The sequence below is a fragment of the Vicia villosa genome, linkage group LG7, assembly GCF_029867415.1.
Source record: "Vicia villosa cultivar HV-30 ecotype Madison, WI linkage group LG7, Vvil1.0, whole genome shotgun sequence".
NCBI classification, from domain to species: Eukaryota; Viridiplantae; Streptophyta; class Magnoliopsida; order Fabales; family Fabaceae; genus Vicia; species Vicia villosa.
The window spans coordinates 18588598-18614318 of record NC_081186.1 but is presented as its reverse complement, the minus strand read 5'-3'; the positions used below and the strand labels follow the sequence as shown (position 1 = coordinate 18614318).

The window sequence follows — 25721 nt, the reverse complement described above, 5'->3', positions numbered from 1 at the left end:
TCTTTAAGCATAGGTCAAAAGATGCTCCATACACCGAAAAATCGTCCATGAACACCTCGATACATTCTTCAATCAAGTCCGCAAAGATGGCTTGCATGCATCTTTGGAATGTAGCTGGAGCATTACATAGTCCAAAGGGCATTCTTCGATAGGCAAAAACACCAAAGGGACATGTAAAAGCGGTCTTCTCATGATCCGCCGGGTTCACCGAAATTTGGTTGTAGCCCGAATAACCATCTAAAAAGCAATAGAAATTCTTGCCGGCTAGCCTTTCCAACATTTGATCCATGAAAGGCAATGGGAAATGATCCTTCCTTGTTGCTTGATTTAATCTTCTATAGTCGATACACATTCTCCACCCGGTTACCGTTCTTGTCGGAATCAATTCATTCTTTTCATTTCGGATAACCGTCATATCGCCTTTCTTAGGAACAACTTGCACCGGACTTACCCATTCGCTATCGGAAATAGGATAAATCATCCCGGCCTCTAATAGCTTAACTACTTCCTTCCTCACGACTTCCTTCATTGATGGGTTGAGCCGTCTTTGAGGTTGAGCAACCGGTTTGTAATCGTCCTCCATCATGATTTTGTGCATGCAATAAGCGGGACTAATACCTTTCAAATCAGATAAAACCCACCCTATTGCACCTTCATGCTTCTTTAACACCTCGATTAAGCGAGTCTCCTCTTGAGTAGACAAAGAATTACTAATGATCACCGGCTTAGTGAAGTTATCACCAAGGAAAACATACTTCAAATGAGGTGGCAACATCTTTAGCTCAATTTTTTATTCTTCCACTTTCTTTTCCGCATGCAACTCATCTACCTTTTCTTCATTATGGTCTATCTCCCCACAAGATTCCAACTCATTCAAGAATGCTTCCATTTCTTTCTCTTCAATCTCGGATAAGACATTATAAGCTCCTATAAGAGATCTTTCCAAAGGACTAGAGATGTGAACTTGATTAGCAACCTCCTCGATCTCCTCTTCGGTGGCATCGACTCGAAATGTGTCATGTTATTCCTTGGGATGCTTCATTGCTTCAAAGAGATTGAAAGTGACTTCTTCATCTTGCACTCTCACCTTCATAAGACCATCGTCTATGTCAATCATCATCCGGGCTGTTTTCATGAAAGGTCTTCCAAGTATCAATGGTACGTCACGGTCTTCTTCCATATCAACTACCACAAAGTCTACCGGGAACAAAAATTTGTCCACTTTGACTAGCATGTCTTGTGCAACTCCGTAAGGAGAGGTGAGAGACTTATCGGCTAGTTGCAAAGTCATTCGGGTCGGCTTCATCTCTATGTTTCCCAATCTATTGATGATAGATAACGGAATTAAATTAATACTTGAGCCCAAATCGACCAAACCGTTACCTATGTAATGACCTCCGATTGTAACCGGCAAGGTAACCCGTCCCGGATCGGCTTCTTTCTTTGGTAATGTCTTTTGGATTATGGCACTACAACGAGCATCAAGTAGAATAGTCTCCTCTTCCGAATATCTCTTTTTCTTGGTGAGAATGTCCTTCATGAACTTTGCATATTTTGGCATTTGTTCTAACGCTTCGGAAAATGGGATATTCACTTGGAGTTGTTTGAAAATATCCATAAACCTAGCGTATTGCCTTGCATTATCCTTCCTTGATTTGGCATGAGGGTATGGTAAGTGTTGGGAAGGGATTGCGCTCTTTTGTTCGTCTCTCTTTTTATTTCTCTTCACACTTTTAGTGTTTTTCTCCTTTTCTTCATCTTCTTTCCTCTCTTTTTCAACTAATTCTTCCTCAATCTTTTCCTCACTTTTTTCTCCCTCATTTTCAACTATCACTTCCACTTCTTCCTCTTCAACTACTACTTCCTCATCATCTTCCACTATGACCTCTTCATTCACACCATTATTCACCTTTCTCCCACTTCTTGTAACAATGGCTTTGCAATGTTCCTTAGGATTGGTTTGGGTGTTGGCGGAAAAGGATGCTCCCGGTTGTTGCTCGGACAATTGCTTTGCAAGTTGACCCACTTGATTTTCTAAATTCTTTATGGCCGCTTCATTGCTCCTTTGGTTAGCCATGGATGCTTGCATGAATTGTGTAAGAGTGTCTTCCAATTTTGAGCTCCCACCTTGAGATTGTTGACCTTGGACTTGAGGATTTGGGCTATGATAAGGACTTTGATGTTGATAGTGTTGATTTCCGAATCTTGAAGGTTTGAATCCTTGGTTGTTTCTTTGGTAAGGATTGTTGTGAGGTGGAGGTTGCCTTTGATAACCTTGATTTTGATTGTTGACATAATTCACTTCTTCACCCTCGGGAGGAGGACAAAACCCAGTAGGATGGTCACCTTGACAAAGTTCACAACTTGCCACGTGAGAAGTCATTTGCATCCCATGAATTTCCTTCATTTGTTGTGGAAGCTTCGACATTTGCTTGGTGAGTAACTCAACTTGTTGAGAGAGAATCTTGTTTTGAGCAAGGATGGCATCATTGGTGTTTAATTCGAGAACACCCGGCTTCCTTTGTGATGGACTCCTATCATGTTGAGTTTGGAGATCATTGAGTGCCATACGATCGATTATCATTATTGCATCCTCCGCGCTTTTTGACATTAGAGAGCCACCCGCGGTGGCATCTAAAAGTGTCTTGTGCACCGGTTGAAGTCCATTGCGGAAGATGTGAATTTGTGTGAGATCATCAAAACCATGACCCTTGCATTTTCTAAGCATGGATTTGAATCTTTCCCAAGCATCATTTAAGGACTCGTTGCTTCCTTGATTGAAAACCGCAATTGCCGTTTTGGCCTCCATGAATCGGGATTGAGGAAAATAGCGTTCTAAAAATTTTTCTTCCAATAGATTCCAATCCGTCATCACATTTGGTAATTGATCAAGATACCATTCTTTGGCTTTCCCAAGTAATGAGTGTGGAAATAGTCTCTTGAACAATGATTCTTCATTGGCCGCATCGACTCCCGTTGAACTCGCAATCTCATAAAATTTGGTGAGATGTGCGAAAGGATCCTCATGATCCATTCCGGTGAATGGATTTGCATAGACAAGTTGGAGGATTCCGGTCTTCATCTCCGTATTTGCTCCACCTTGAGCATTGCGTGCAAATTGGGCGGTACGTCTTGGACTATTGGCGGACATTTCGGTTGGAACAACACCCGCCATGTCTCCTTCAAAGGTGTCTACAACTACTTCTTCAATTTGATTGTTAGAAGAAGTAGATGCCTCCTCTTTTTGTCTCTTCTCTTGGGCTAACTTTCTTCTTCTTCGTGTCTTGCTATTGAGCCTTCGGAGTGTTCTTTCAATTTCGGGATCAAAATGAAATTGCTCTTCGGAAGCTTTTTCTCGCATACACAAGAATCTACAAAACTAGCAAACCAAGTGAAACGAAAAAGCAATATTAATAAAGTAACAAAACTTAAAACAATGAACTATTGCAATGCTTGCAATATCAAACGCCAATCCCCGGCAATGGCGCCAATTTGTTGAATAGTATATTCAAGGCAAATATTTTTAAATCGTATCCACAGAGATTGGGTGATATTACCGCCGTTCTATAGTTACTATCGCTTTAAGTTTAAGTTGTAACAAAGTTGGTTTAAGTTGAGTTTCTATTTTTCTATTCAAAAGGTAAAACAAGTAATAAAATAAGATTTGTTCAAAGATAAAAGATTGACAAGATTGGTTTTGGTTTCACTATCCCTATCTCCTATGTGACTTTAACAACTAAAGTATACTTCAATAGCAATGCAATGTTCTAGTATCCTCTCAACAATGTTTATGTCTAAACAAAGTTGTGAAAGTTAATATATTAATCTTTAGATGATCTCTCACTCTAACTATCAATATACTAAGCTTGATTGTTTGATACAAATAGAAAAGTGGCAAATAAATCTATCTCTAGCATTCATTCACTACTTGATAAAATGTTGTAGACCAAGATTTGAAATATATTTCTCAATCATAAATCAAATCTAAATATAAAGTTAAAGTAACAACATTTATCCATTTTAATACTAATGAAGTTCATACAAAAGTGTTAGAGAAAATACATAGTTAACAAGGATAGCTACTACCTCCAATCTTGTCAAAGTGGGATTTAGCTACTCATCACCATGGTTGACAACAAGAAGAATGAAGAAGAAGCTATGAGCATCAATCTCTCACAAAGGTGCAAGCTTTTCTCTCCAAAACCCTAGTCTCAATGTGTGGTTTACAATAGAATAGAATGTTCTAAATTCCCTTTTTTATCTCCCTAAATAACCCCTAATTCGTACTAGCTTTTAATCTTCAAAAGATAAAACCTCTCTCATGACAAGTGGCAACCAAATAAAAGAACAAATTCTGCAGCGCACTGTTTGCGGGGCAAACAATGTTTGCGGGGCAAACAGGGAATCTTTTGCCACATCAGTTTCACTTCAAAACTGGACTTGTTCAGCATCTATCAGTTGGCGGGGCAAAGGATGTTTGCGGGGCAAACAGGCTTCATCAGCACTTCTTTTGCTATTCCAAGTCTTCAAGTAATTCCTCTTTGCTTCCATGAGCTTCAAACCTAATTAAAGCACTACAAAACTAACAAACATGTGAAATAACAATTCAAATGAACTAAAACTAACAAAATTGCAAAATTATTAAATTGTATGAATAAAAGTGCGATTATTGAGTAAAAAGTGGTTAAAGGGACCAAAAACAATATATGAAAATTAATATTATTTGGTCCCTAACAGCATGCGTCGACCTGTAAAATTCCTTGCATCGACTCATAAGTCGACCTGAGCTAACCCGAGGGGGGTAGAAAGCATCCATTCGTCGACCTAAGAATCCCTTGCGTCGTCGACCTGAAGATTTCCATTTTTGACAAATTTTGTAAAGACCATAACTTTTGATCTGTAACTCCATTTTATGCGTCGTTTGAGGCGTTGGAAAGCTAACGCAATGAACTATACCATGATTCAATGAAATTGTTCATAGGATATAGTCTCCTATTATGTTTATTAGGATTAAGTGATGAACTATGTTGTGTTAACATATGAAGTATGTATGCTCTCTGCGATGAATTGACATAACCATGCTACGGTATAACTTGATGTATGTTTTTCTTATGAAGATACAATGCTATGAGATAATGATGTATTGTGATGAAATAATAAATCAATTTTTTTTTTAATTAAGAAGTTGAACTAATCATGTTATGTCATTACTTGAATTGTGTAATGTGATATTTGTTGTTAATATGATGAATTTATTGATGTTTGTTGTTAACATGATGAATTATTGTTGTTGTCGTTAACATGATGAATTTATTGTTGTTGTTGTTGTTGTTGTTAACATAATGAATTGTTGTTGTCGTTAACATGATGAATTTATTGTTGTTGTTGTTAACATGATGAATTGTTGTTGTTGTTGTTAACATGATGAATTTGTTGTTGTTGTTAATATGATGAATTTGTTGTCGTTGTTGCTAGTATGTGGAAATTGTTGTTGTTGTTGTCGTATACCCTATGGTCAATGTTGATAAGTTGTATTGCGATGTATTGTGAAGTGAACTAACATTGTATGATGATATAACATAGTGACGTGATTGTGAAGTGATGCATTCTTATGAATGATGATGATTTTATTGTTGTTCAAGTTCGACATTATATTGATAATGTTCGATGGTGATTTAGACGATGTTGTGACGTATTATTTATGTGGTATTTGTGAATGTGCATCATTGAGTCGCATCCATTGCATAAAAGAGACGTGACCTTATTGGCAAAAGTGATGTGGCCTTAATGGAAAATAGCGACATGTGCCCAATGGCAAATTTGAGACGTGGGAGTTTTACTCCAAATGGTACCACATGTATGTGCATAAGTTTGAGTCACATTCGAGTCGCATTTGAATTGTGTTTGTATTGTTGAGATGATGAGATGTCTGTCGTGATGCGTTGAAATCTTACTTGTGAATTGCATATATTGTCATGGTTGATTGTTGACATTTTTGCCATTTTATAAGTTGATTATGTGATTTGAATTGTTGAGACGATGATATGTTGTTGTGACGTGACGATAGTATAATCGTGAATTTAAATATGTTGTCTTAATTGATTAATGACATTGTTGTCGTTTTGAAAGTTGTATTATATTGATAAGTTATTTTGCGATGAAAATTGTTGTAAGATGTTATGTGATGCGACATGATGAAATTATGTATGATCTATATCTCCTATATTATTTATCATGCATTCCTTTATATTGTAAGATATCTAACCTCTTTGCTGATATTTCCCCTACCATGGAAAATGGGCAGGTACTCAAGATTAGTTGTGGATGTTCGAAGTGACTTCATGAAGTCTTTATGTTGCTTTATGGCAAGTCGAGTTGGTGTCTATTGCTCTGATACGTAGCACTCGAGGGGGATTAGTCGTTATTGTTTAATTGTTGTGTTCTATGTTGACATTTATTTTAAGTTGAAGTGAGAAGTTGTGGATGAAGTTATGTTTCCGCATGCTATGTATCATTATTAAATGCAATATAAGTATGTTTGTTATTTAAGTCAAAATGTGACATCCCATCGTTTGATGAATATTTTTTAAATGCACTCTGATTTTCGCTTATAATTGCAGGGTAGAATTGGGGTGTTACATTAGTGGTATCAGAGCAGGTCGGTCTGTCCGGCCAATGTTGTTTATTCCCATGTACGCGATGAGTGTGTGAAACACTGTCGGTACTTATTGTTCTTCTGATCGTTTGTCTGCAGGAGTTGGTTTGAATCTAAGCGGGAGAGAAGCTATGCTTCTCGGATATGTTCAGTTGTAAGGTGTTAGTATATTGCTGCTAGTGACAGTGCAAGTGTCGAGGGAGTTTGTTGTTTCCCGAATCGAAGGTGGCTTGGATTTAAGATTTTGGTTGCTATTTAAGTTGGAATCTCTTGAGGAAGAGGGTGAGCAAGAATTGTTGATGTTTACTACTCGATGGATGAGGAGCAATGTAGCGATTGGTGATATGCAAGTGTGGTTCAAGTTACGGATGTTTCTGAAGGTAACTGTTAAGTAACAAGAATAAATCTTAGAAGATGGAATTTAGAAGTTGTGATGTTCCAGCGCTACTGATGGACTGTGAAGTCATTGGTTGAGTAGTCTTGCATAAGATGTTGATGTTGGATCAGTGATTTAGTAAAGTATTGCGGTAGACCTTGTCTGAAGCGCGAGTAAGAACTGGAAGTGCGCAGAGATGAGTATGATTTCAATAATAAGAAGTGTTGATAATGGCGTACAAAAATTTTGTTCTGATGTATCGTCAGAGGTGTTTAAGAAGGTAGCTGCAAGATGTCGATGTTAGCTTTTTCAAATGATTTTGGAAGATTAGTGAATTATGGAATTATAGTGCTTCTGGTGATATGAGTACAAGTTGGAAAAGAACATTATTAATGTTGGTAATGATGGTTTATACTCCATTATGGTTGTCGACTATCTATTGACAAATTGAGGAATTGATCACCCTTAATCTCTTATTGATAGTAGACGAAATCGTGATTGGATGGCATAGACGTATCTTGCTAGCTTGATAGTGCGTAAAGGGATGAACGTTATTTCGTGAAAATAGTTACTCTCTGGTTGGTGTGAATTAACGGAAAAGTATCCATGAATGGTTGAGAAGTAATGAACAGGTCGGAGAAGCTGGTTTATAGGTGAGATAACGTCGCAAAGTGAAGGATTGAGAATGTCGAGTGAGCATCGATTTTGTGATGGATGTTTAAGGAAGTCTGAACTAGATTAAGACTTGTGAACCATGTAATTGACGGAAATATTTAACGTGGACGGTGACTTAAGATGGATTATCAGAGTTGCGCAGCGGATGTGTAAGGTGGCGTAGTTGCTATGCGTGTGAGTTTGTTAGAGGTGAAGAACTAGGTATCAGAAGCCTAGGAGAATGGTATGCCTTGATCTACATGTTTGATTTGGTGGGTTGTGGAGATGAGAACGAAGTGCCGGAGATATGGTATTTTCTCGTGAATACTTGCCGAGTTTATAAGAATGATGTAAGGGATGATAGTTGATGGTGGAGTTAGGTGTATTCGTCGAGTAATCTTGTTAAGTTGACGTTATAGTGATTTGGTTTCTGTTGTCATGATTGTTGTTGGACTCTGTAAGTAAGAAGTGATATTTCGTACTATGATTGAGTTGAGTATGCTGGCTATGTTGATGTCACTATAAGAGTGATACAATGAAGCGGAGATAGTTGTTGCTGTTTGTTAAAGATTGGCATGTATAATTATGGGAATAAAAGTATGTATGTGTTCTCGTGTTGAGACTGATGTTAATACGATAATGGTGTAGCATTGAACACCCAAGTATGAGGGTTATGAGTGTTACTACCTTAAGAATCATATGTCAAGGTATTGTTGAGCAGTGATGACTCTGTTGCTAAGTTAATGAAGTGAGATTGTATCTCCATTTTTAAGCGTGCTATAGTTGTTGCTACCATAAGTATTGATAAGACGGGAGATTCCTGAGGTGGTTAGTAAGTTATTAATTGTTAGAACAAGAAATGTTTTTTGATCAATATTCTTGTTTTGATGACAACATTATATATGAATTTTGTATAAGACAATGTGGTACTCTAATTATTCACGTTTTCCATTTCAGGAAAAGTCTAAAAGAATATGCACATAATTAGCGTTCAGAAGCTCTGACCCTGAAGATCTGGATGGCTTCATCAAAACATGGTCTCGCAGACATCAGAAGATGGTCTTGAAGAAATCAGAACATGATCTGGAAAGCATCAGAAGATGGCAGTCAGAAGCAAAGCTCTAAAGATCCGATGGTATCACGCTCAAAAGCACTTCTAAAGTCTGAAGACAGAAGTTGCATTTGCACCAAATCTAAAGACTATGATATTCAAGCGTTTATTCTATTAAGTCTGAGTCCAGAAGCAAGTACAAGATGAAAAGGCTATAACGTCAAATCTGTCTGACTGACAAAAGGAACGTTAGAAGCTACAAAAGGCAAAGTCAGCAAAAGCAGTTGAAGCATGACTCAAGGTAGTTGACAAAAGAGTAAAACATTAAATGCAGCAGTGTACTATTCACGCAAAGCATTAAATGCACCCAACGGTCACTTTTTCACACTACCTATATATAGAAGTTCTGATGCTGAAGCAGCAACAACTCTCTCACGTGAAATATAAAAACGCTGCCAAAAAGTTATCACACCAAAGCAAAGAAGAACTTCATCTTCAACCTCACAACATTGTAATATTTTAGTGAGTGTTAGAACTTAAACTTAAGAGAAAAATCACTTTGTGATTATAGCTTATTAAGAAGCAATTTAATCTCTTGTAATATTTATTTTACATTGATTGTAAAAGGAAGTTCCTAGAGTGAACAAGTTGTGATCAGTAGACTCTAGAAGACTTAGAAGTTATCTAAGTGGAGAACCATTGTAATCAGTTTGATTAGTGGATTAAATCCTCAGTTGAGGTAAATCACCTTGTCAGGGGTGGACTGGAGTAGTTTAGTTAACAACTAAGCAGGATAAAAATAACTGTGTGATTTATTTTTATTTACCATTTTTAGAAACAACCCTTATTCAATCCCCCCATTTCTAAGTGTTTTTCACTCCTTCAATTGATATCAGAGCGCCAGTTCTAGGTGCAAACACTTAACCGTGTTAAAGAAAAGATTCAGGGAGAAAAACACAAAATGATTGATCCAGCTACTCCAATTCCTATTGAGCAAAACAACAATGGTAACAATGGAAGTAGTAGCTTCAATGGTTACAATAGACCACCAGTCTTTGATGGTGAAAACTTTGAATACTGGAAAGATAGACTTGAAAGTTACTTTCTATGTCAAGATGGTGATCTATGGGATTTAGTGTTGGATGGTTACACACATCTTGTGAATGCTCGTGGAGTCAAGATTTCTAGACAAGCTATGAGTGATGATCAAAAGAAAGAGTTCAAGAATCATCACAAATCAAGAACTATATTGTTAAATGCTATCTCACATGCTGAGTATGATAAGATCACAAACAGAGAAACTACTCATGACATCTTTGAATCTCTGAAGATGACTCATGAAGGAAATGCACAAGTCAAGATGACAAAAGCTTTAGCTCTAATCCATAAGTATGAAGCTTTCAGAATGGAAGATGATGAAAACATTGAAGCAATGTTCTCCAGATTCCAAACTCTAACTGCTGGATTGAGAGTTCTTGACAAGGGATACACAAAGGCTGATCATGTCAAAAAGATAATCAGAAGTCTTTCCCAGAAGATGGGGACCAATGGTTACAGCATTCAAGATTGCAAAGAATCTGAATGAAGTATCTCTTGAGGAGCTTATTAGTGCACTGAGGAGTCATGAGATTGAGCTAGATGCAAATGAGCCTCAAAAGAAAGGTAAGTCAATTGCTTTAAAATCTAAGAATAAACATTGTGCTAACACTTTTCAGGCAGAAGAAGAAGAATCTGACCATTTAGAAGAAGAAGAAGAAGATGATGAATTGTCTCTCTTATCCAGAAGAGTCAATCAACTCTGGAAGGGCAAGCAGAGAAGATTCAAGAACTTCAAGAGACATGAAAAGGGAGAATCTTCTGAACACAGAAGATCTGGCAAGAAGAAGGTAGTGTGATATGAATGCAAAGAACCTGGACACTACAAGAGTGAATGTCCTAAGATTCTGAGGGAAAAGCCTAGAAAGAAGTTTGAAAAGAAGAAAGGCATGATGGTTACATGGGATGACTCTGATTCATCTGATCAAGAGTCATACTCTAAAGATGAGCAAGCCAACATAGCACTCATGGGAACAGTTGATGCTGGTGAAGAATCTACTTTTGATTCAGACTCTGATGAGGTATTTTCTGAACTCACTAAAGAAGGTTTAGTTTCCAGCTTATCAGAACTTCTCGAAGTCAAGAGTCAACTTAGTATCTGTAGCGGGGAAAATCTGAAATCAAAGCCATAAAATTGACTCGACTCAATATTTCAGTGAAAGTCGCCACCGCGCTTTATTGTTTCCAAAGGAAATGGGAAAAGAACGAAAAAAACCCAAAGTTTGTTTTTAAAACAGAAAAAGATCTTAGGTACGGGTGTTGATTATACAAGGGGAAGGGTTTAAGCACCCCTCATATCTGTGGTATTCCACAAAAACCTTTTTGAAAATCCGTGTTTATTAAAAGATATTGTGTGCGAAAAAAGGGTTTGTTTGAATTTTAAAATAAGCTTGGCAAGACATTAAGCCTTGTGCCTACATACCTCCTCGGTGCAATGGAGAAGTCAGAGCTAATGTAGTTCCATTTTAAAAGGGAAAAACGTTTGAAAGGAATAAACACGTTTACCATCGTCGGGACGAATACTCAGCCATTGATCTTAAACATGAGAACGAACGAATTCTTTGCGTCACAAATGAGAGAAGGGTGCCAACTCGGATAAAATCGACAAGTATGCCACTAGCTCTCTCACGTGGAAAAGATTTCGCCGTGTCAATCAATATTAAGATCGTGGGGTATCGCAACTAATGACAATGATTAATCGTGCTTACTTTTGAAAGAAAATGCCAACAGGGGCTAAATACAGTTTTTAAAGAAAATTTTAAAAAAAGGATTTCAAACATAAGAAGTTTTTTAGAAAAAGAGAGGAGACTTTGAAAATTTAAGAAGTGGGAGGATATGAAGAGGCTATCCTAGTGCGAGAGAATAAAAGTTTAGGGAAAAACGATCTGACCAAAATAAGAAGCCAACACTTGACCGGCGCATTACCACTTGGGGATCCATATGAACTTATTGTCTTTAGCACCACTTGAACGCATCATAAACTTCTAACAAAAATCGGGCAGAGTAGCGGCTGTTTTCGGGCAAAATCCTTATCACGACGCCTTGGAATTAACCATCAAGAGCTTTCGAGGAAATACCCGCACACACAAACAGACAACAATCCAATGCCAGACAGACAAAATACAGCAGAATAAGAACAGCATAACAGGGTCCAGAGGTACTAAGTCCAACAAGTCCAGGTCTCCAAAATGCTCAGAATAGTAACCAATAGTCCATAGGTCCTTATGTGTTTTTTAAGATTTTAAGTTGTTTATTAATGTTTTAGCACAAAATAGAGTATGGTCCAAGTGGACAAAAAGAAAATAGCGGAAACATAAACATAGTGTCCAAATGGACAAAGAGAAAATAGCGGAATATAAACATCCAAATGGACAAAGAGAAAATGGCGTAAACATAAATATGACGAAATGATAAAATAAAGCATAAAGCGAAAAATAAAGAGCAATATAATAAAGTGCGGAAATTAAAGTCAATTGTTAGATGTTAAAGATAACCATCTTGAAACTTGTCAAGTATGTTATCAAAGTTAGTAAATAAAGATTAGTAATGGAGGAAGGATGGATTCGGATTCAAATCAACCACATACGACTTCCTCTCATTTTAAATCTTTTATTAATTCGGGACAAAGAAAAAAGAAGGATAGATGAAGAAGAAAGAGTAAAATTAAAATAATAAACTAATATATAAAAAGGAAACACAAGGTAAAAATAATAAGACATGTAATAATAATAGAGGAAGGATGAATTCGGATTCAAATCAACCACATACGACTTCCTCTCATTTTGATCTTTTATCGATTCAGAACAAAGAAAAAAAACAAGAATAGATGAAGAAAAAGAGAAAAAGTAACATAATAAACTAATAATAAAAAAACACAAGGTATAAAATAATAAGACATATTTTTGTGAATTTTTTCATAATTTTTGGACTAAAAACAAAATTAATATAAATTTCTAAAGTTAGAAACTAATTAAAATAAAATAGTAACATAAAATAAAGCAGAATAAATCTTAGCCATCTGATTTAGTCCATTGACTAGTTTTATGTAGGATCTAGGATCCAGAACTAAAGTGCATAGTAAAAAAGTAAAGCAAGTGTGTAGAGAATCCCATTTCTGGTCATCTTCTCAGATGAGGACAAGTGGCTCCGATGGCCACTTGTCACACACACAGGCGCAGGCGCGGATCACAAGGCGGAAGAAAATATCAAAATTAAAAAAAAACAAATTTCCTCTTCATTGTAGTACTTACTCGGTACTACTACTACTACTATCTAATAAAAAAACTAAAAAAAGAATTTTTTTTACCAATTATCTCCATCTCTCTTTGATGTCACGTGAAGGATAGCATAGGGAAGAGGAAAGTGTTCAAAATCATTATTATTATTATTATCTACCATATAAGAAAAATTGTAGTTGTGAAAAAACCTTTTCTACCCTTTGCTAACTACCCTCCACCTATGCATTTTGCCCACATTTGTTGTCTTTGTACACTGAATTGACATATTATATTACTAAACTATTCTTTCCCTTTTGATATAGTTTTCTTTCACTAATCACCCCTTTCATTTTTTTCTCTTTCTATTTCTCTCTCCCTCTCTTTTCTTTTTCAATCTACCGTCATCTTCCTCTTCCTCAACCCTCCCCTCCTCTTCCTCACCTTCATTCTGCAACAACATCATCACCATCCTCTTTTCCTTCTTTTGGTATATGCGTATCACACCGAAACAAGAATGGTGTGCGAAAAAATTGGATTGTGATTTTAGGGTTTCATCTATTTTTTCTGATTTCTTCTGATTTAGTGTTTGTTGTTTCAGAGTTTGGTTGTGTAAGCTCACGCGGAAAGGGGGAAGATGCGCGTAAAAGGAGATTGTTTCTTCCTTCTCTTTCTGTTTCTGCAGCAAGGTATGTTGTTCATTTTATCTTTCTAACAAATATATGAATAAGGTTTTTACCAGTTGCTTTTATGTTTATACATTCAGATCTGTGGTGGCAGCAACAGGTTTCCGACGATTAGTGTGGTGGTGGTGGTGGAAATGGATTTCCGGCGACGAGTGTGGTGGTGGTCCGATTCGAAAAGGTTTATGTATGACATTTTCAATTTAGGTTTCGTTATTAACTTATTCTATTGTAGAAAGTGCAGGATCTGAACTAATTATTAGAGATCTGAAATTATTATCATACACCTCAAAACTCACTCATTTAATGGAGTTTCTTATCAAACAGGAGTGAAGATTGCAGTTGCTTATGGGGGTGCTCCTATTGGTCAACAGGTTTGTGTTATGTTTCTTTTTATGTTTTATTTGTTGGTTTAAGAGTTTTTATAGTGTGGATTGGAATTCATTGTTTGTGACTTTAAATAGTGTGAATTGGAGATTTGATATATGGTTCGTTATTATTATTATTATAGAAATACTGGCTTCATACCAACTTCTATTTAATAGTTTTTTGTCGTTACATGGTCTAGCTGGGACTTTCGTGTGATGCTTGAATCTGAGTGTCGTTTCAAGAAAAGGAGAAAGCCACCTTATTTCAACCGGTAAATGCTGCACAGTGTAAAAAGTAACTTATGATTATTAGGGCACGCGTAATTTCAAAACTGACTTTTGTTTCTATTTAAGTTATGTTAGCTGGATCAACTTGAGGATTCCTTTCAGCGAGGTATTTGGAGATGTGAAATGCAGACGGGTGATCGATCACTGATCTGGAAGCAGTCTAAAGAACAGCAAAATGTTTACCCTCAAATGGGGGTATTCTGACACCTACTGCAGTTGGGAGTTTGAGTTAGCGGCTAGACATTGGCGATTCGTGTTTGTTGTGTGTTGGTGGCGTCATCCGTTAAATTAATTTAATTATTTTTGTTTTTGCAGCACTTCTGGTTGCCCATTTGGTTGCAGCACTTTGGTGCCACTACAAATATGGTTATAATCATGTGGCTCTTTTATATGTTTGCTTGGTAAAAAATTCATAATTTTCTTAGTCTATGAACTTTTAAGTTTGTGTCTTAATTAAACTAAATATTTGTATAACAGTACATGTATGTATTCAGTAATATTTGGCTGTGTCCTTTGTTTTTATGCAGGGTTGCAGTTCTGATATGGTTTTTTTTCCTGTACGAATATGCATGGTAAGTGGTTGAATGGTATTTTGGCTTGAGTGTGGTTCCCAATACTGTCAACTTTATTGCGCTTCCGATTTCTTTATCTTCTCTCTCTTTCGATTTTGACTTTGATTTTGTTTTTGTTGTTTCAGATCTGGTGGTCAAACATATCGTGAATGCAAGTTTGATATCAATGCTTTAGCTATGCTTTTAAATTTTCCATTCTGCTATTGAACCTATTAATGCATTAATCTGATGGTTGTATTTGGTTTTGAACAGTATGCTCACAGAAAGTAGCAGTGTTATCAAATTGAGTTGCCATGACGGTTATATAGAGGAGTATGCTCACCTATTAATGCATTAATACCTATTCTATTTTCTCAATCAGATCAAGTGCAGTAGTTTTAAATTCGTTCATGCAGGAACTGCGGCGGGATTGGAGATGAACTGCAAGTACGACACGTGGCCAAGATCTCCATGTCGAGCAAAGAACTATGTTCTAAAATCTGAGTTTGAAGTTTGATGTTTGATTACGTGTTCTTCCATCTATCCAACTCAATTCTTGATGTTGTAGTTACTTTGAGTCAGTTATTCTTGCCATGAAGTCGTACTTTGAGTTTGCTGGGTAGCCCTAAATTTAAACAAGTGTGCCTAAGTGTAGCGGGGAAAATCTAAGATCGAAGCCATGGAATTGACTCGACTCAATATTTCTTTTGAAATCGCCACCGCGCTTTATTGTTTCCAAAGGAAAAGGGAAAAGAACAAAAAACCCAAAGTTGTTTTTAAAACAAGAAAGAGAACTCAGGTTCAGGTGTTGTTTATACAAGGGGAAGGTTTTAAGCACCCCTCATATCTGTGGTACTCCACAGGAACCTTTTTGAAAATCTGTGTCGTGTGTGCTAAAAAAAAGAGTTTGTTTTATTTTTAAAATAAGCTCGGCAAGACATTAGGCCTTGTGCCTACATACCTCCTCGGTGCAATGGAGAAGTCAGAGCTAATGTAGTTCCACTTAAAGGAAAACATTTTTAAAACGAATAAACACTTTGTCGTCGTCGGAGAGAAATACTCAGCCATTGATCTTGAGCATGAGAACAAACGAGTTCTTTGCATTGCAAATGAAAGAAAGGCTCCAACTCGGATGAAATCAACGAGTATGCCACTAGCTCTCTCACGCGGAAAAGATCTCATTATATCAATCAATTTCAAAATCGTGGGGTATAACCACTCGTTTCGACAATTAACAGTGTCTAAACTTTTGAAGAAAAGCCGCAAATGAAAGAAGGGCTCCAACTCGGATGAAATCAACGAGTATGCCACTAGCTCTCTCACGCGGAAAAGATCTCATTATATCAATCAATTTCAAAATCGTGGGGTATAACCACTCGTTTCGACAATTAACAGTGTCTAAACTTTTGAAGAAAAGCCGCTAAGGGCAAAAAATATTTTTTTAAGAAAAGGTTTTGAAAAGGTTGCAAACATAAGAAGGTTTTGAAAAAAGAGAGAAGATTTTGAAAATTTAAGAATGGGAGGAGATGAAGAGGCTATCCTATTGCGTAAAATAAAAGCTAAGGAAAGAAACGGTCTAACTGAAGAAGAAGCCAACACTTGACATTGTGAGTCAAGGTAGATTTCCCATCCTTTGGAATATCAATACTAAACCAACACATTATCACTTGGGGATCCAGAACACATTAAAATTCTGACGAAAATCGGGCAGAGTAACGACTGTTTTCGGGTAAAATCCTTATGTCAATGCCTTGGAATTAACCGTCAAGGGCTTTCAAGGAAATACCTGCACATACAGACAGACAACAATCCAATGCCAGATGTTGCACCCCAAAATTTGCCCTCTTCACTGTGCTATAAGTTATCAAATGACGTTTATTTCGTCACTCAAAAAAATCAAAGAAAACATAATAAAAAAGGCTCTCATAGATCATGGACATGGAATTCATTTTATGGTGCTTGTGTTTACTAGTCTAGGGCATAGTTTTGCCTTGACTTTCATATAATGTGGTGCTCACGATCAAAGGTTTTTATGGTTTATCATCGTTCAAGGTTTAGATTCATATGATTACTTGTGTTATAAGTCAAGGTCTTGGGATTTTATGCAAGGAATGAAGTTTATATGGAGTTTCGGTGCATCATTTCAAGATTGGAAAACCATATGCCGAAATTTGCTATTGATTCAAAATCTACAATGTGAAGACTTGGAAGTGCAAATGAAGCCTTGGAGGAAAATGTTCATTCGAAATTCATTTAGAGAAAAAAGAATTCTTGTTCATTGCTATTCCAAAACCAATTCCATTACAAAAACTATACAAACCAAAATCTTATCCATACAAGTTCCTATATTCATTACAAAAGTCCATACCATTCATCATAAAAAATTGAATTACAAAAGTTCAAGTACACCAAAAAAAAAGCCCATTACATTTATACCAAAGTCTATCTCAAACAAATTTGGATTAAAAAAAATCAGCTTCCATACACCAAGCCAAGGAAATTCACATAAATGAGATTATGCATACACTAAGCCGACCCTGTTGCAAAACCACAACTGAAACCGACCTGCATACAATTCCAAAAAATGAACCAAGCTCAAATAAAATGGAACCCGCGTCAAACCGATTCAAATCAATACTATATCCTGCATCCAAATAAAAACCGAACTCAGCATAAATAAACCGGAACCGATTTGGCATAAGAGGTGACAAAAACTGGAAATTCGAGAGGAAAAAATGACAATAACAGCAGAGAATTTCAGCAGAAAAAAGGAGATTAGATTGACTTCATAACAGAAAAAAGGAGAAGGTAACAAATTTTACAAAACTCCAGTTTCGATTCGGCTTCACCATAACCTTTCTCTCTTCATCAACCTTCAGAAAACCTGTAACAAACTTGTTAGAACAAGATTTGTTCTGATCAATTATCTTAGTTTTGATGATAACAATAATATGAATTTTGCTTAAGATAATATGGTACTCTAATCCAATGCAATTTCCTTTTCAGGAAATATATATAAAAAGAGTATGCATAATTCAGCGCTCAGAAGCTTTGTCTCAAAGGGTTCAACATGCAACATCAGAACATGGTCTGGCAAGACATCAGAAGATGGTCGAAGCAGAATCAAAACATGGGTCTATGGAAGCATCAGAAGAACAAGAGAACAGAAGCACTGAAGTTCTGATGGTATCACGCTCAGAAGCACTTCAAGGTCAGAAGATCAGAAGATGCTATGCACCAAGCTGTTTGACTCTGATGATATTCAAACGTTGTATTCACAAACATCAGATCAGAAGAAAGTACAAGTGGCAAGCTACGCTGACTGACAAAAGGAACGTTAAAAGCTATTCTAGGCTACGTCAGTAGACACAGCGTGAACAAGGCTCGAGGTAGTTGACAAAAGCGTATAACATTAAATGCGATGCTGTACGGAACACGCAAAGCATTAAATGCACTCAACGGTGCACTCAACGGTCATCTTCTCCAATGCCTATAAATATGAAGTTCTGATGAGAAGCAAGGTTAACGATCCTGAACAAAACAATTCAAATTAACTTGCTGAAACGCTGTTCAAATCAAAGCTCAGAATCTTCATCTTCATCAAAGCTCACTACATTACTGTTGTAATATTTTAGTGAGATTAAGCTTAAACGATTAAGAGAAATATCACAGTTGTGATTATCGCTTTTAAGAAGCATTTGTAAACTCTTAGAATTGATTACATTAAGTTGTAAGGAACTAGAGTGATCGTGTGGATCAGAATACTCTAGGAAAGTCTTAGGAGTGAACTAAGCAGTTGTAACTAGAGTGATCGTGTTGATCAGTAGACTCTAGAAAAGTCTTAGAGGGTATCTAAGCAGTTGTTCCTGGAGTGATCAGTGTGTGATCAGAAGACTCTGGAAGACTTAGTTGCTGACTAAGTGGAGAACCATTGTAATCCGTGCGATTAGTGGATTAAATCCTCAGTTGAGGTAAATCATCTCTGCGGGGGTGGACTGGAGTAGTTTAGTTAACAACGAACCAGGATAAAAATAACTGTGCAATTTATTTTTATCTGTCAAGTTTTTAAAGCTACACTTATTCAAACCCCCCCTTTCTAAGTGTTTTTCTATCCTTCAATTGGTATCAGAGCGCCGGTTCTAAGGTGCAAGCACTTAACCGTGTTTAGAAAAGATTCAGGAAGAGAAAAACGCTTCAGTAAAAGATGGTTGATGAAAGTGAAAAGTCTACACCTACACCTGCATCCACATCTGGCTCTGCTGAGCAATACAATGGTAACAATGGTTATACTAGACCGCCGGTATTTGATGGTGAAAACTTTGAATACTGGAAAGATAAACTGGAAAGTTACTTTCTTGGTCTAGATGGTGATCTATGGGATCTTCTGATGGATGGTTACAAACATCCAGTAAATGCCAGTGGCGTAAAGCTGTCAAGGCAAGAAATGAATGATGATCAGAAGAAGCTTTTCAGGAATCATCATAAATGCAGAACTGTTTTGCTGAATGCTATCTCTCATGCTGAGTATGAGAAGATATCTAACAGGGAAACGACCTATGACATATATGAGTCCTTGAAAATGACTCATGAAGGAAATGCTCAAGTTAAGGAGACTAAAGCTCTAGCTTTAATCCAGAAGTATGAAGCCTTCAAGATGGAGGATGATGAAGACATTGAAAAGATGTTTTCAAGATTTCAAACTCTTACTGCTGGATTGAGAGTTCTTGACAAGGGATACACCAAGGCTGATCACGTAAAGAAGATCATCAGAAGCTTACCCAGAAGATGGGGTCCTATGGTGACTGCATTCAAGATTGCAAAGAATCTGAATGAAGTTTCTCTGGAAGAGCTTATCAGTGCCTTGAAGTCATGAAATAGAGCTGGACGCAAACGAGCCTCAAAAGAAAGGTAAGTCTATTGCATTAAAATCAAATATCAAGAAATGCACTAACGCTTTTCAGGCTAGAGAAGAAGATCCTGAAGAATCAGAATCTGAAGAAGAAGATGAACTGTCCTTGATCTCCAGAAGGCTAAATCAACTCTGGAAGACCAAGCAAAGGAAGTTCAGAGGCTTCAGAAGTTCAAAGAAATTTGAACGTGGAGAATCATTTGATGACAGAAGATTTGACAAGAAAAAGGTCATGTGCTATGAATGCAATGAGCCTGGACACTACAAGAATGAATGTCCAAATCTTCAGAAGGAAAATCCCAAGAAGAAGTTTCATAAGAAGAAAAGTCTTATGGCAACCTGGGATGAGTCAGAAGATGATTCAGACTCTGAAGATGAGCAGGCTAACTGTGCGCTGATGGCGACAGAAGATGACGGATCAGAATCTACATCAGAATCAGATTCTGAAGAGGTATTTTCTGAACTTACTAGAGATGAGTTAGTTTCCGGTCTAACTGAACTTCTGGAACTCAAGTCTCAAATCAGTCTCAAATACAAAAAGCTGAAAAAGCTATTTGAATTTGAAACAAAGAAGCTTGAGTTGGAAAATTCTGAATTAAAAGAAAAACTTTTAAAATCATCCAATAATGTTGGATCTCCTTCTGATTCAGAAAAATCCACTCCTAGTCTAAACCATATTCTGAAAGAATATGATTTAAGTTTCAGGAAGTTCTTATCTAGAAGTATTGGCAGAAGTCAGCTAGCTTCTATGATATATGCTGTGTCTGGAAACAAAAGAGTTGGCATTGGTTTTGAGGGTGAAACCCCATACAAACTTGAACCTGTTGATGAAATGAAACTAACATACAAGCCATTGTATGATCAGTTCAAGTATGGCCACTCTCATGATATTAGGCACACTTCACATGCTCAAAGTTTTCACATAACACACACCAAAAAGCATGTGACACAACCTAGGAAATATCATGAAACTCACATTAAGAATTATCATGTTGTTCCTCCTATTGCTTACAATGTTAAACCCAAGTTCAACCAGAACTTGAGAAAATCTAACAAGAAAGGACCCAAAAAGATGTGGGTACCTAAGGATAAGATTATTCCTATTGCAGATATCCTTGACTGCAAAAAGGACAAAGCACAACATGTCATGGTACCTGGACTCTGGATGCTCGCGACACATGACAGGAAGAAGGTCTATGTTCCAAGACCTGGTGCTTAAGTCTGGAGGAGAAGTCAAGTTTGGAGGAGATCAGAAGGGCAAGATAATTGGCTCTGGAACTATAAAGTCTGGTAACTCTCCTTCCATTTCTAATGTACTTCTTGTAGAAGGATTAACACATAACCTCTTATCTATCAGTCAATTGAGTGACAATGGCTATGATATAATCTTTAATTAAGAGTCTTGCAAGGCTGTAAATCAGAAGGATGGCTCAATCCTATTTACAGGCAAGAGGAAGAACAACATTTATAAGACAGATCTGCAAGATCTTATGAGTCAGAAGGTGACTTGTCTTATGTCTGTTTCTGAAGAGCAGTGGGTCTGGCACAGAAGATTAGGTCATGCTAGTTTGAGAAAGATTTCTCAGATTAACAAACTGAATCTGGTCAGAGGACTTCCTAATCTGAAATTCAAATCAGATGCTCTTTGTGAAGCATGTCAGAAGGGCAAGTTCTCCAAACCTGCATTCAAGTCCAAGAATGTTGTTTCTACCTCAAGGCCATTAGAACTCTTGCACATTGATCTGTTTGGCCCAGTCAAAACAGCATCTGTCAGAGGAAAGAAATATGGATTAGTCATCGTAGATGATTATAGCCGCTGGAATGGGTAAAATTCTTGAAACACAAGGATGAGACTCATTCAGTGTTCTTTGATTTCTGCATTCAGATTCAATCTGAAAAAGAGTGTAAAATCATAAAGGTCAGAAGTGATCATGGTGGTGAATTTGAGAACAGATCCTTTGAAGAATTCTTCAAAGAAAATGGTATTGCCCATGATTTCTCTTGTCCTAGAACTCCACAGCAAAATGGAGTTGTAGAACGAAAGAATAGGACTCTGCAAGAAATGGCCAGAACCATGATCAATGAAACCAATATGGCTAAGCATTTCTGGGCAGAAGCAATAAACACTGCATGCTATATTCAGAATAGAATCTCTATCAGACCTATTCTAAATAAGACTCCCTATGAATTGTGGAAGAATAGAAAGCCCAACATTTCATATTTCCATCCTTTTGGATGTGTATGCTTTATTCTGAACACTAAAGATCATCTTGGTAAGTTTGATTCCAAAGCACAAAAGTGTTTCCTTCTTGGATATTCTGAACGCTCAAAAGGCTACAGGGTATACAATACTGAAACATTGACTGTAGAAGAATCAATCAATATCAGGTTTGATGATAAGCTTGGTTCTGAAAAACCAAAGCAGTTTGATAATTTTGCAGATTGTGATATTGATATATCAGAAGTTGTTGAGCCAAGAAGCAACGCATCAGAAGCAGAACTTCTCAGAAGCAAAGAATCGGAAGATCAAGTATCAGCTTCTCTGGAAAATCTAAGCATTTCTGAAGAACCATCTGTCAAGAGATCATCCAGACTCATCTCTGGTCATTCAGAAGATGTCATTCTTGGAAAGAAGGATGATCCAATCAGAACAAGAGCATTCCTTAAGAACAATGCAGATTGTCAATTAGGTCTTGTATCTTTGGTCGAGCCAACTTCTGTTGATCATGCTCTAGAAGATCCAGACTGGATAATTGCCATGCAAGAAGAACTGAATCAGTTTACAAGGAATGATGTTTGGGATCTTGTTCCTAGACCAGATGGATTCAATATAATTGGTACAAAATGAGTCGTCAGAAACAAGCCCAGAATTAGAAGATGAGAAGTTCTCATATTTGGGTATCTTCTGAAATGAAAATTTTTTTAAGATCAATTAAAAATTGGGATTCAGTTACTACTAACGTTTCATTGTCTAAGTTGATTCAGAATCTCTTTAAAAGCAAAACAGCTGTAACTGGCTATCCAGATGGTAAACACGTGTTCACTACTCCTGGACAAGCGTGCGTGCAGTTGAGGGGACGTCTACTTAGGTAACTGTGCAAATCACGTCTTTTGTCTTTATTATCTCTCCTCATGTCACGTAACATTAAATGCTTTTCATCATTAACTCCCTTTCAGTTTTCTTTTTATATTCTTCAAACGTTTCTTTTCCCTCTTATATTCCTCTCACTTTGCATACAGTTTCTTTTTCGTTCTCTCTCTTTGCATTCATATCATAAACCCTAGCTGTTTTCAATATCTGCAAAACCATCATGAATCCATCGTCAAGCTCTGGGAATCAAGATAATGATCGGAAACAAAAGAGAAAGGCAACTGCTGAACCAGAGACCAAACCAAAAAGAGTAAGGATCACCTATGACCCTCTTAAAGTGTATCAACCCCTTGACAGTACCCCTCAATCACCACCCTCTTCAAAGACCTCCACCACCTCTTCCTCCTCATTCATCCTCTCGGAACCACCTTCTTCACCATCTGATATCTCCTCTCCTTCAACCCTTCCATCAGATATCTCTTCATCTCTCTCACATCCTTTTCCCACCAGAACACCTAATCCCTATAGTGTTGTTCTTCCCGACTCCAGGTTCACTGTCAACCCTCCAACTCCTACCACTCAATCTTATCTGGAGCTTTTACATTCTGATGTAAATGGCTGGTTGGAGATTCTAGGTGCTGCTCACCTTAACCATCTGGATGAGTATGCTACAAACAACCTTTGGAATACCTTTCGTCAGGATTTTCTGGATAAGGCTACAGACACTCAGAGAAGGATCATGTCTGAAGCTCCTGGTATTCGTGGTCTTCGGCTGGAAGCTGGTGAAAGCAGCCGTCACCATCTCATCAGGAACATAAGTGTTCTTGAAAGGAAGATACCAGCAGATGAGTTGGAAGAAGAAAATCTCTGCAGAGACATCGTGGTGTGGAGACCATGGTTTCCTGTGCTGACTGGAGATTTTCAGTGGCTGTTCAACTGGTTCAGAATGAACCCTTCTGAGCAAGCACCTCACATGGTCTTTCCAGTAGTGGTTTATCGTGCTGAAGTTGCTGGTCCTACTCCTCCAACAAACCTAGCAGCTATTCTTCAAGCGTTGGAAGATGGAACTTCTGAGCTGCCTGAACCAGAATATGCTAAGGCTACTTCTGAGTCAGACTCAGATGAGGAAATGGAAGATGCACAAGCTGAAGATCTCCCAGAAGATCACTCTGCTGAGACTGCTGTCCTTTTTGGCAGAAATTCAGGTGCCTCTTCTTCTGGTGAAACCTCAGCTCTGATGGAGACCTTGGAAACTCTTCATCAGAATCAAGCTATGCTGGCTTCTCGCTTGGACGCGCAAGAAGCAGCCAATGCTGAGTTTCGCTCCTTCATGACAAGGCAAGCTACAAGCACTGACGGGATTCATGATGTTCTGACGAGGATTTTGCATAGGCTAGGATCTTAGTTTTTTGGTCTTTGTAGTTTTCTTTCCTTGTTGCATCTGTTTTCCTGCATTCCTCTCCTGTAATCCTTCGTTTGATTATCAATGAAATGTTTCTTTGCTTTTACACTCCAGTAATTTTATTTGTCGTTTTCTGCATCTGAATCTTTTGAAATATTCTTTTTGATGTTATGACAAAAAGGGGGAGAAGATAAATGATAAATGATTTGATTAAATCTATCAGTTGCTGGGTAAAGCTCCCACACATTCACTAACAAGAACTGCAAGTTCTATATGGTTTAAGAAGTGAAGAGAATCTTCAAAGCAAACACAAGAAGCAAAACCATGGAAACTGAAGCAAGCTGAGTGCTGTCAAGCTTCAGAAATCAGAAGCAAGAAAGAAGATAGAATTTGATCCATATTTGTCTATTTGATCTGACAAAATTCTATTTGCTCTGATACATTATTTTAGCCTATATGGCTCTGATACATATCATGTGTTTAAATATACATTTTATGTTCTAACTCGTTCATGCTGACTTTTGTCGTTTAGTTTTTTGTTCTGTAACATTTCAGGATGTAGAGATGCTCAGATGATGCTCTGGTACATTCAACAATGTTCTGATACAAATCTAGCATGAAGTGATGTTGAAAGAAATTCAAAGCTCTGAAGCTATCCGAGGGAAGCAGAAATCAGAAGCTGCGAAGGTTCTAAAGATCCAGAAAACTCAAGTTCTGAAGCTGTCCTAAATGGAAGTAGAAATCAGAAGCTGTGAATGTTCAGAAGATCAAAGAAATTCAAGTTCTGAAGCTGTCCTAGATGGAAGCAGAAATCAGAAGCTGTGAATGTTCAGAAGATCAAAGAAATTCAAGTTCTGAAGCTGTCCTAGATGGAAGCAGGAATCAGAAGCTGTGAGTGTTCTAGGAATCTAAAGAAATTCTAGTTCTGAAGCTGTCCTATGGAAGCAGAAGTCAGAAGCTATGAATTTTCTGAAGACAGAAGCTTATATGATCGTCTCTACCGAAATAATCAGGGAAGTCTTTTATTAAAGTTCTTCGAGTATTTATTTCAGGGGGAGATTATTTATCTCAGGGGGAGATTGTTAATCTCAGGGGGAGACATATTCATATGCTTATGCTATAGCTGTGTAATTTGTCTTTTGCCGTTTATTCTTTCTGATCGCAAATTCATATCATTTATATATGTTTTTGTCATCATCAAAAAGGGGGAGATTGTTAGAACAAGATTTGTTCTGATCAATTATCTTAGTTTTGATGATAACAATAATATGAATTTTGCTTAAGATAATATGGTACTCTAATCCAATGCAATTTCCTTTTCAGGAAATATATATAAAAAGAGTATGCATAATTCAGCGCTCAGAAGCTTTGTCTCAAAGGGTT

At 37.2% G+C, this 25721-nt stretch overlaps 1 protein-coding gene across 1 annotated transcript; it reads right to left on the bottom strand.

Moving 5' to 3' along the window:
* Positions 1-1021: 1021 nt before the first annotated feature.
* LOC131618729 (uncharacterized) lies at positions 1022-2809 on the bottom strand. Its single transcript, XM_058889896.1, has 3 exons — positions 2347-2809; positions 1807-2274; positions 1022-1572 (listed from the first exon to the last, which is right to left on the bottom strand). The coding sequence occupies exons 1-3, from the start codon at positions 2807-2809 to the stop codon at positions 1022-1024; spliced, it is 1482 nt and encodes a 493-aa protein (XP_058745879.1).
* Positions 2810-25721: the final 22912 nt, after the last annotated feature.